This window comes from Octopus sinensis, linkage group LG7 (assembly GCF_006345805.1).
Source record: "Octopus sinensis linkage group LG7, ASM634580v1, whole genome shotgun sequence".
NCBI classification, from domain to species: Eukaryota; Metazoa; Mollusca; class Cephalopoda; order Octopoda; family Octopodidae; genus Octopus; species Octopus sinensis.
In genome coordinates, this window is record NC_043003.1 from 95,086,100 (window position 1) to 95,098,599 (window position 12,500).

General features: G+C 32.9%; 1 protein-coding gene across 10 annotated transcripts in view; it reads left to right on the forward strand.

The window, feature by feature from the left end:
* Positions 1-12,500, forward strand: part of LOC115213777 (tumor protein p53-inducible protein 11) — a 547,834-nt gene that overhangs the window by 521,014 nt on the left and 14,320 nt on the right. For 2 of the 10 annotated variants that reach the window (XM_036504954.1, XM_036504952.1), the window contains one exon: positions 9,421-9,479. The exons of the other annotated variants lie outside the window; for them this stretch is intronic. In XM_036504954.1, the coding sequence (XP_036360847.1) occupies positions 9,421-9,479 (59 nt within the window). The remainder of the gene's footprint in view (positions 1-9,420; positions 9,480-12,500) is intronic. 10 annotated transcript variants of the gene reach the window in all.

The following is a 12,500-nucleotide window of genomic DNA, read 5'->3' on the forward strand; positions in this document are numbered from 1 at the left end:
ATTTCCAGATTATCTTAATGCGATTTTCAGGATATAGTGTGGTGTTGGTATCTGTACTCCTATTTGTGTAATGAATAGCATTCATTTATGCAGACTTAACTGCCAGAATTTTGTTTGCGCAGATTTTCTTCCTTGAATTTTCACCATTAGTGCATTAGCATTCCATGTGATCGAACTTATATTTTGCCCATTAGCGTTTCATGTAACTGAATTTTTATTTTGCCCATTAGAATAACATATCGTCCTTGACATACTTATTTTGTTTGTGACATGTGTATGCTGTTTGTACATTAATTGTAGCCTTGTGCTGAGTTCTCAATATTGCTTTCATATTCATCTGTTACTGTGGAGAATTCTATAGAATATAGATGTATTATCATCTAATATTTTGTCCTTTGTAGCTTTATTTTTATAGTGTGTGATATAGTGAGTTTGCAATTGCTATTTCTTGGAAAGGCATATTCAGCATACGAAGGAGTGTTTTTCTTGTCTGGCCTGTGTAAAAAAATCCTGAAGATTGTGACTTCTGCATTTATAGTCACATTTATGCATTACTTTGATCATTTGTAGCCTGTTCTCAGGTTTACATGTGTGTGATGTTAATATAGAAGTTTTTGGTCTTATTCTTCTTGTAATGCAATATTAGTGGCAGTTTATGGTTTGCTTTGAACATGTAGGTTACGTTTTTTCAGAAACTTTTGTTTATGGGTTCATCTCTTCTGTACTTAGTATGCATTTGATCCATATAATGCACTTTGTGTATGATATGTGGATGCTAAGTAGGTGTACTGCATAATGTGTTGTATAACTGAATACTGGTTATTTGGCTCAACATACTGAAATTTAATTTTAAAACAAGACCAAGCAAAAACAAATATTTCCCTTTTTCTGGAACCCATGAGATCAAGGGATGGTGGGAAGAGGCTTCATAAGTTTATCTTTTCTCTCTGAGCTAGAAGCAGATATCAGAGGTTTTTATTTATTACTAGCAGTATAGCCCAGCGTTGCTCGAGCTTGTTTTCTTTTCGACCCTTTAGAATTAGAATTTTTGAAAGTAAAAATTTTGCATTTTGTAGCTTGTTATTCTCTTTAAGCGAACATTTTTCTGGTTGAAATACACCGAAAAATGGCAACACAGCAGTCAAAAAATCGTAAGAAACAGGGATTTTCATAGAAAAAAAGCACGTTTTTGATGTAAATAATTTTTGGTGTTAACATCCAATTTGAATTTTTTCTTCTACGGAAGGAAGAGCAAGCCTTCTTCTATCAAACTCTCAATTTTGGTCAACTTGTGCCTCAGGGTCTCGGAGGAAATAGTGTTAGTTGAAGGCTACCAAACCTACCATACACAGACAACTTCAGCTTTATATATAGAGAGATTATTATTTTACTCCTTTACACATTCTACATGCTGTAGAGGAGGTGTGGAATAATGCATTCGTGCCTGAACAGAATAAGTCACACAAGTATCACCAATTATAGATAAATTGCATTTTCTAACTCATGGCATTTAAAAAATTTGGCGGAACTGGCAGGTGGGAACTGCTTAACACAATTTTTTTTAAATTCTTGTTGGTGGTCTTGTCTGGTAGGAGTGTCAGGCAAGGTTTATGAAGAGACCTGCCATTTTCAGCATCTCAGTCATGCATTCATTCATGGGAATTCTGTCTTGAGTCAAGTTTCTTTTGGTAAAACACAAAGATCCAGGTGGATCTAATTACAATACTTCAATAAATGCTCAAAAATATTAATTTATTAGATATTCTCCTTTATTTTTTTTTTACTCCATATATACAAGTTTGTAGTAAATTACTGTGAAATGTATCTTGAATTACAACACTGAAAACATTGAATAAAGCTCAGCTGTAAATAATTTATGAGTTGTTACAACATAAATATACATGCTTGTCTATGTGTGTTCATCAAATTAGCATGGGGTGGCAAAAAATATCTGTTTCACAGATATATCTCTTGGTTTTTAGTATCATATAAGTATTATCATTTTATTACATGAGATTGTTAACTTGGGTTGATATAATTGATGGAAACATTTGGAGATGATACCCTAGCAATGTTCTAATGACTGGAACCATTGAAAGACTATATTAGGTCTATATCTATTTGCTGTACACTTTCCTAATTAGAACTATTTATATTCATTATATTTACTAAATTTCACTCATGACTGTCTCACTTCACAATGCATCTGTTTTCTTTATGCTGTTAAATGATTGCAAAGTTCAGTGTAGATTCTTTGCAGATGTTGACATTTCTCAAGGTTACTCCAGTCCTTCATTTTCTATCCATATTACTGTGTATACTGTCTAATTAAGAGGCTTATATATTATTTAAACTATAAGGAGATTTTCTTCCTAATATCGTAGATATTTTCGTGGATTTTCTGAAGCTGCTATCATCAGCCCTAATTCAAAATCACCAAATCTACTTTTTAGCCAATAAAGGAGCCTGTATATGGTTGCCTAGTTTGCTGGAAGTACCAGCTAAATCTTTTAATTCACACTGTATTATCACATTGGATTATGTAGTCCTAGATATATGCTTAATATATCACATCTCAATAAAAGATGAGATTTCCCTGGTTTGAACATCTTTGATCCTAGGTCTGGTGGCAATAAAAGCCAACCTGGGGTTATACAACAACAGCAAAAACAACACATGCTTTGTCTCTGTGTAGTGTATCTAGGACAAGCTCTGTCTTTGCAAGCTGGTTATTCAATTCACTCTCGCTGGTAATCACTGAAATCAGATGAGTAAAGCAGCTCAATTGAAAAGTAAGTCTCTCTAGTAGATTCTGCTTGTTAGAAGTTTTCCACCACCACCACATTTAGGTGTTTATTAGAATATTTTACTTCTGAAGGAATACCAGTCAGTATTTTTATAGTCGAGATATTATCAGCTGTTAAAACTACTTTACAAACAGGGGTTCCATACACTTTAAGATCTTTCATATAATCTAGCTATTTTCTGTGGTTCTACTACTTCTATTATACACTGAAATATGTTGATGCATATTTCTTTGAGGATCTCTCTGGCAGCACATACTTTTATGTATGTGTGAATATCTGCCTTGATTGTATATGATGTATATGTATTTATGGGTGTATGTACATGAGCACATATTTATCTAACAGTTTGTGTGTGCATATATATGCATATATTTATACATACCTCTGTGTGTGTGCATATATATTTAGATATATATATATATATATATACATACACACACAAACACATTTCCTTTCTCTCAAACAACTGTATTTAGAAATTATGCATGCAGACAATTTAAGCCATGCAGTATATGTTTACAATATGGGTAAAAGTTGGGGGGACTCACTTATTTTCTCCTACGCCCTACTCTCTCTCTCTCTCTCTTTCTCTTCACTGTTATCCAGTACATTTTGTACTTTATCACAATAGAACAAATTAGTGCTGTAGTTTTAGGTTTCTGTTTCATCATAAGCTTCCATGCTGTGCTTCTTTCTTTTATGAAATATATACATCTGTGTGTTCTGGTATTTTGGTATTCTTAAAATTTGTTGATCTTTTAAAACATTTGACTTTTTTATTTCTTTTTTTTTGGTTTTGTATTTTTGTTTTGCTCACTACTTCTTTTTGTTTTTTTTTTTGTTTCAAGCATCCTCTTGTTTGAATGTTGGCATAATCTGTGTAAACTAGTTTAGCTTTTTTTTTCCTGTTGAGATCTGTTGTGAAAGCTGTCAATAATATTACAGAAAAAATCCATGTGTGTTTGTGATTTTCTAAATAACAGTTCAAATGCAAAAATAAGCAGCTTATCAGAAGGAAATTCATGGTTCAGTTCCTTTCCATAAGGTTTATTGTTGTCCTTATTCATATGTTTACCAAATATTTGCTATCTAACATTATATTAATGGTACATATATATGTGTGTACAGACATATATGCATATATATATTTGCATATATATGTGTGTGCATAGTCATGGTCAATCTGGGAAGTAACAGCGATTTGTTTTTTTGTAGGCATAAGAATACAAAATGAGTTACATTATACAGCAAGGATGATACAAACAAACATAATATGTGAAGTTAGGCAAGTGGAACACTTGGCTGAAAAAAGTATATAAGTATAAAGCAAAATAACAGTGATGGAAGAAATGTAAAGAAGTGAAAATAAATATTTCAATGAAAGTAATATAAAAGAATCTAACTTTTCAGATTATACCTTTTGTCTGAAAGAAGGAAAAGCTATAAGATAAGCAAGAGGAAAAGAAAACAATTAATGATATTGAATTTATGATGCCTATTTACATGACTGGCTTAATATAGAAGTGTATTTGTGGGTGTAAATATGTAAATATAGAAAGACTGAGATAAATAGATATGATTAATTTAACAATATTTTAGTATTTATACAACTGTCATTGGAAAATGAAGTTGTTTTTTTGTTTCGTTTTGTTTTGTACTGGTGGCTTATACATACTTAAACTTTGATTGTTTCTTTCTTGTGTGTATTTTTGTTAAAAGAAAGTATGTCTAAGCTTATGATTTTGAAGCCTGAGTTTGTTTTTGGTTGAATCACATTTATCATTATCTCAAATAGATATATTTTTCTGCATTGTTTTGTATAGTAAGAGTATCAAAATATTTTCTTCCACATTAATTTGCTCCTCATCTATATTCTTTTCCCATTGATTATGTTATTTTCAATGATTCAATCAGTAATGTTCTCACAGAAGATTTCTTCATTTTTAATAAATATGGAGGATTTTTTTTTTTATGTTAAATGTGTAGTTAAGAAATATGACTAACAAAACTCAATTGTCGTTTTAATTGTACTAACTATATTTATTACAATTGTGATTCAGTTTTGAGCTTGACTCTTATTAAATTTCCTTGTCCTGTCTTCTAAGTCAGAGATTATGAATATACAATACATTATTTAAAATTCTGAATCAGCAAAAATATACCATTAAAAAGATAAGTTCAGATAACTTCACATCAATGTCTGGGAATCAAACCATTTGATATGTTAAACTATATATTACATCTATCTTGTCAAACAAATCTCTTAACTGCTTTGATAATTTATGTGATTTCATATAATTGGTTTTAATATGATTAAATTTATTAAATTCTGGCTCGAAATGATATTTTGTTATTTTGATATTTTATATTTTAATTTTTAAAAATTTATTTTGATTAATAATGATATGAAAAATGTTGAATCTCATCTGGTCAATTTATGCTTTCTCTGTATATTTCTCATCGTTTTTTTCTTTTCTCTCTCTCTCTCTCTCTCTCTCTCTCTCTCACACACACATTTTTTATATCACTCTTTATCTAATGCTCATAAATTATTAGGCTTTTTGAAAATAAAAACATGCTCACAGTAATCAACATAAGGAAAACATACATACATATATGTGTATATATGTGTGTGTGTATATATATATATATATATATATATATATATATATATCAAAAGAATCATACTGACTGTTAGCTAAATCAAAATGCTACCTAAGGTATTTTTAATCAAATTTTCACGTGTGTCATACAGGATATGAGGTTCAAAGGATCTTTTTCATTTCATTTATGTTTGTATTTTTTTTTCTGCTCATTGTCACATTTCATACACATTTGTACACATCCCACCAGTAAATTATCTCAAAATATTTATTTAACAATTTCTTATTAGATGGATACCTATTGTTCACTTTACCCCTCATCACTCACTGCACATAGTCCCAAACTCTTTTCACACCCTCTTCCCAGATTGTCAATCCCATTGTATATATTACACAGTTTTTGTGACACGGTTTCGTTCTTCAAGTTGCATAGTGTAGAAATCATTCTTTGAATTTTTCTACTTTTTTTACATATTATATATCATTTTATTTTGTCTTTATAGTATTCTATTGTTTTGTGAGTAGTCGAGATATTTAAGTTGATTTTTAAAAATTCCAGTGTAGTTACTTTTTGGTTCTATTTGATTATTTGTTGTGCATTAGTGTTTCACAAAACCTTGAAAGACATTTCATACTTATTCTGTGAGAATATATATCTTTATTAAACACACACACACACACATATAGGTGCAGTCCATGACTGTGTGGTTAAGAAGCTTGCTTCCCAACAACATGGTTTCAGATTTAGTGCCACTGAACAGCACCTTGAGCAAGTGTCTTCTACTGTAGCCCATAGCAGACCAATAGCTAGCTAATGAGTTTGTTAGATGAAAATGGTACAGAAGCCACATATATGTAGATATGTATATGTGTTTACATTCTGCATAATATATACATATTTGTCACTGTATGTGTGTGTGTGTGTGTGTGCGTGTATCTGTCTATATATATATGTAACTCCAAGAAAGTTAGGGGTTGTGAATCCAACCCACTAAGGGATAATATCTATCCAATATACTGTTGGTAGAATACCCAATTATTAATACACAAGTGTTTTTTTATTGCATTGCAATTACATTACCTTATGTATTAAATGGGTGAAGGTAAAGAGATATTTTACCATTAATTTATATTGCAAATAAGAAAATGGAGAAGAACAATAGGTGGTTCATCAACTTTTGGACATTAAAATGATAATTATAATAACATACATACATATAGCATATTATTCTTTGCATATAAGATATAAAATATAGTAATATATAAGAATACCAGTAATTATTATAAAAAACATGAATATGAATTGGTAAGAGAATAATATGCTATATGTATGTATGTTGTTATAATTATCAGTTTAATAAATAAGTTAACATTTTAATGTCCAAAAGTTGATGAACCACCTATTGTTCTCCTCCATTTTCTTATTTGCGATATATATATATATATATATATATATATATATATATATAAGGCCTTGTTAGAGAACCTGGCAGATAGAAAGTTCAGAAGCCTGTTATTTGAGTGAGTGTGTATGTGTGCATGCATAAATATGAGTAAACATTGATAGTTTGTGCTTGTCACTGGTTGAGTGAAGCAGTAGTGGTGTTGACATTTCTTGTCAGTCTTTTGAAAACTTCTAAAATAGGAAAAATCCCTTGCTTGAAAACATAATGGTTGGCATCAGGAAGAGCATTTGTTCATAAAATCATGACTCATTTTTTCACACCTTCCACTTGTTATCCTTTCCTTGCTCACTCTGTACTCTATTTTTCCTCACATCATCCACTTACTGACCATAGAAAGTGCAAGCCCTCTAACTGAAAAATTGTGGGTTTGTATAAAGGACATGCACACACACAAACAGACATTTTGCCGTTTATATATAGAGAGATTCCTCTTAAAAAAAGCTTCCATGGTTTTCCTAACCACTGCACCACTCCTTTACCTAGGACCTCCACTCTTCTCCACCTGGTTGAACTTGTACTCAGGATCAACTTTTTCTCCTTTGCAGTAGTTATGGAGGTGGCCATGGTCAAAGAATTGGCAATCCCCAACAATGCCAATCATTTCATTGGTGACATTATCCTAATTGTTTTCCCAGTTCACAGGTCCTATACCAAAGCTATAAAAATGCTATACTTATGATTCTACCAACCCTACTTCTCTCTCCCTCTCTCTTCCCATTTCCTTTTGAAGAGCTAATCTCTTTCATCCCCTTCAATAGCTTAATTCCCTCTATTTCACCTCCTCCATTCCAGAAAAACTCTCCAATTAATATCCTTGACATCCTTGTCAATGGAAACAGAGATGTCAAGGATCTCTGAACCTCTTTACTCCAACCCTCAACACACATCCATACACATATATATATACCACTCCCTTCTCTTACCATTTCTGACCCACCTCACCCTTACTGCTGCTTTTTATTTATAAATACACCAATCCCCACGCCTGTCTTTAGTTATCCTCCTCCCACTCCACCCACGATATACACTCTCCTACTCCCAATACATTGTCTCTGTAGCTGTAGCATTAGAGCTCAAACTTAATACATAGCTGGCCTATAGGCCTATATACTCAATGCTATTACCCTTTCATCTTTATTAATGTTTCTTTTTCATGTGATGGTGCAATTGACCACACCTCTACCTTTATACCCTGCAACTCTTATGCCAAATAACTTTCTCTGTTTTAGTGTATTTGCAAGTTTTGCTGCCCCTTTGTCCATTACTCCTTTCTCACCCACACTCCACCCACATGGAGCCATTTCCTGAATTTGTCCTCACTACTATACTTGCGCTTTCCTGTCTGTCAGCACCATCACCCTCATTGAACCCAACCATTCTACCTTCCATACTAAGCACTCTTTCAGTTGCATATTCTCCAATTTTACCTACTTCCTCAAGTGTTTCTTCTGAGATTCAGTTTACATTGGGCAAACTGATGGCTGAATGTGTGACAGGTTTGTGGAAAACTTTGGTACTTTGTTTGCCCTCCGAAACCAGATTTCTGCTTCTCTTTTCCAGAAGGAACAAGAAATCATCTTCTTTCTACATACTTTCACCCATTATGGTTTAAACTTCTACCCTCAATTTACATAACCTGCACTTTCACACAACATATCTACTGTCTACTCCAAATGTACCTCATTGTTCCAACCTTCAGCACACATACCATACACACATGTATACCACATCCTTCTCCAACAATTTCTGTCCTACCTTACATGAATTACTTAAGATGTGACTCAGTGTTTCAATATGATTCAGGCCAGGGAATGCAAGTTTCATTATACTGTGAAATTCATTATATTGTAAATGTGAATGTATGTACTTATGTATGCAAGCATGCATATATGTATCCATGAATGTATATATGTATAGATATATATAGTTGTATGTATATATGTACCTCTATGTATGTGCAGGTATACATATATAGGTATATGTGTGTGTGTACATATACATTTATGTGTGTGTGTATTTATAAGTATGTGTGTCTGTATATTAGAGAACTATCTAATTTCTGGGGAAATGTGGTGTGAACGTGAGAATGACTAAAATATATAATCGCAACCCAACCTTGCTTAAAGGATGTGAAGTTAAAATTCTGTCCTTCTGATCTAATTAGTTATTAGTTTCAACGTTTCTACTATCATAAGGATGTGCTCATGGGCAAAACATAAATGCGCTTGACTAACTAAGTTTTGCTGGCTGACACAACAGATTCCACTCTTTGTAATAATTGGATTATTAGCGATAGGAAGGTCATTTTCGTGCAAAGTTATTTCTCAGGTAAGTGAGAACACTGTTACCTTTATAGATCTGAAGTGATATCTGTTGTATCAAAAAAAAAAAAAATAATAATAATAATATCTGCACATATGCATGGGAATGCTGTTTTGATGACTATAACTAACTGGTGGCATGAATCATATAAGAGGCTCTGATTGCTGTACCAACCCTAATTAATCTTGAAAGGTTTTCAAATCATCTTTTGGTTTTCTGTAGGTGCTCTTCTATTGAGGAACTCCCTGATGCCGTTGTTGCCATGCAAACAGATTCAAGTGGTAACTCAACATACTTTCTCTTTCCATTTGTTTACTTCCTCAGACTCTACTTTTTAATGCTAGTTGTGTGTTTTTGGTTTCACTTTAAAACAAACAAAAAATAAAAGAAAAGAGAAAATGTTAGTTTTTTTTTTTTTTATTCGATTTATTTTAGGTGAAAATGTTTTATCATGCATACCCTTCATTTTTCCTCTTCTTCTTCACTCCATCTCTCTTCCTATATATATATATATATATATATATATATATGCATACACACATACATACATACCATCTTCATCATTTTAACATGCACTTTTTGATGCTTGCATGGGTTAGATAGAATTCATTGGTGTAGATTTTCTATGGTCAGATACACTTCATGTCACCAACTTCTACCTGTTTCCAAACAAGGTAATATTTCCCCATGGCTAGACATACTCACAAAACACTAGAAACAAGGGTCAATGCTCATATGACAGTAATGCTCATTTGTAACTATAGTGCAGTGTCAAGGATAAGGCAGCAAAAACACCCATGCACACATTCACACAAACATACCTATATATCTATACACAGATATATGATGAACTTGAATTTTCTGTGTTCCAAATCTACTTGGGGGCTAAGGCTTTAGTAGGACAGGGCCAACAGTAGAAGACACTTGCCCAAGGTTCCATATAGTGAATCTGAACAAGAAACCATATAACTGAGAAGCAAACATATTAACCACACAACTATGCCTGCATCCATATATTTACATACATCTAAATGTGTATGTGTGTATATATATATATATAGGCATGTGCCGTCAGTAATTACTTGGGGTAGGCAGTTGGTAACCTTTATGTAGTAAACACATAGAAAATAAGCGAAACACAGGCGTGCAACTGAATTGAAGGCAGATTTACTTCTGCCTTTATAGCACATAAAGAAAACAGTGTTGTAGGAGTGTATGCAGCACATGTACTACAGCAGTACTATGCGTAGCTTAAATACTGAAATTGAAAAGCAGAGACGAATTATGCCTACCTAATCTACAAAAAAATAAAATATTTTGCATTTTATGCATAGTAATCAGAGTAACCTTTATAATTTTATTGAATTAGGTGCATATTTTGCCATAAAAGGAAAATGTTGCTTTCAATCTATTTTATTCAAGTAGGCACTGCCTACCTTGCCTACCTAGGCGGCATGACCCTGATATATATATGTATGTATATGTATGTGTATTTATATATATATATGTATGTATGTATATATATATATGTATGTATATATATATATGTATATATGCATGTATATATATGTATGTATATATATATATGTGTATGTGTGTGTGTGTCTATATATACACGAAGGAAGTCAAAAATTATCCGCACTTTCGCCATAACATCTTTATTATTGTCTCACTGCCTTCTGTGCGTGCGTGCTTATAATTGGTAGTATTGTGGTCACATGATGAAAGTTTGAGCCTGATCACTCCATTTTTCTTGCTGGCTTTACAATATAAGCATGGCTGCCCCACTAACAATGTTCACCAAAGAAGAACAAAGAGCAATGATCCAAGAGATGGTAATAGTGAACCGGTTCACCAATACCATCTCTTGAGCTTGCTGAATTTTCTCCTCAGTGTTGGAGGTTGACGGGGCGTCCTTCTCCCTCTTTGTGTGTCACACTTGTCCAGCTACTTTTAAAGTTCTCAATCCACTAATGCACACTTCTACTCAGCAGTGCATTGTCCCCGTATTGTGATAAAAGCCACTGATGAATTTCAGTACTTAACACACCTTCCAATCAGAGAAATCAGATGACTACTCTTTGTTCTTCTTTGCTGCACATTGCTAGTGGAGCGATCAGGCTCAAATTTTGATTACGTGACCACAATAGTACCAACTATAAACACTCATGTGTAGAAGGCAGTGTGACAATAATAAAGGTATGTTATGGTGAGAGTGCAGATAAATTTTGACTTCCCCCTCCTGTGTATGTATGTATATCCCATTGCTGACAATCTTATAATGGCTGTGAGCTAGTAGGATCATTAGCACATAGGACAAAATGCTTAGCAACATTTCTTCCGGCTCTTTATGCTCCGAGTTCAAAAACTGCCATGGTCAACTTGTTTTTCATCCCTTTAATGTCAACGACATACAGTATCAGTTGAGCATTGGGGGTGAATGGAATCAACTAACTTCTTCCAACTAAAGTTGCTGGCCTTGCTCCAAAATTTGAAACAAGTATTTTTAGGATTGGTCAAGTGACACTAATAAGAGCCAAAATTTGCATTAAGGCCATTTGACAATTTTCTTTTTTCCAATGCAGTACCCCACCATGGCTGCAGTCTAATGACTGACACAAGTAAAAGGAAAATGAAGTGTCTATTTAAAATCCATTCCACTATTTAACTGTGTTTCATGATATTAGTCTACAGACGACATTGTTTTAACCTCCAAATGTGATTAGAAAGATCATGGATTTTAAATAGTTATTTCTTTGACTTAAAGATTGTTCAAACATTTGAAATTAAAAGAATCATGATCTTTTCACCACAGTATAACTTCAAATAGATGTTGTTTAGCCATATCCCCCAAAAAAAAGTCTGAGCTTATCACTGCTGATCAGATTCTTACCAAAATTTTGTTAAATAAAAATAAATATTGTCAGCTACCACTTACATTAATTATGTGAACTCTAGCCTTTGAGACAGATTCATCATGAAACATATAACCACTGAAATAGATCTTTCATCATCATCTTTGTGAGATTCAGCATTTTGAAATCTGATGTCACCACTACTTTCTTTTTTCCCCTTGGTCTTGTTCCCCCTTGCAGTTCATTTTAATTCATTGCTGATTATCTTATCCACATCATATGTCCATATCAGAGTAGTTGTCTCTTCTACACACATTTGACATGAGAAGAAAATGGAAATGGTTGGCAACACAGTGTCGAGAAGATTTGCCCTCTTGAGCAAATATGAGAAAACCAGTATAATAAATGGTGGTAGTAATGGAAATTGGATAGCAAAATAGATGTATA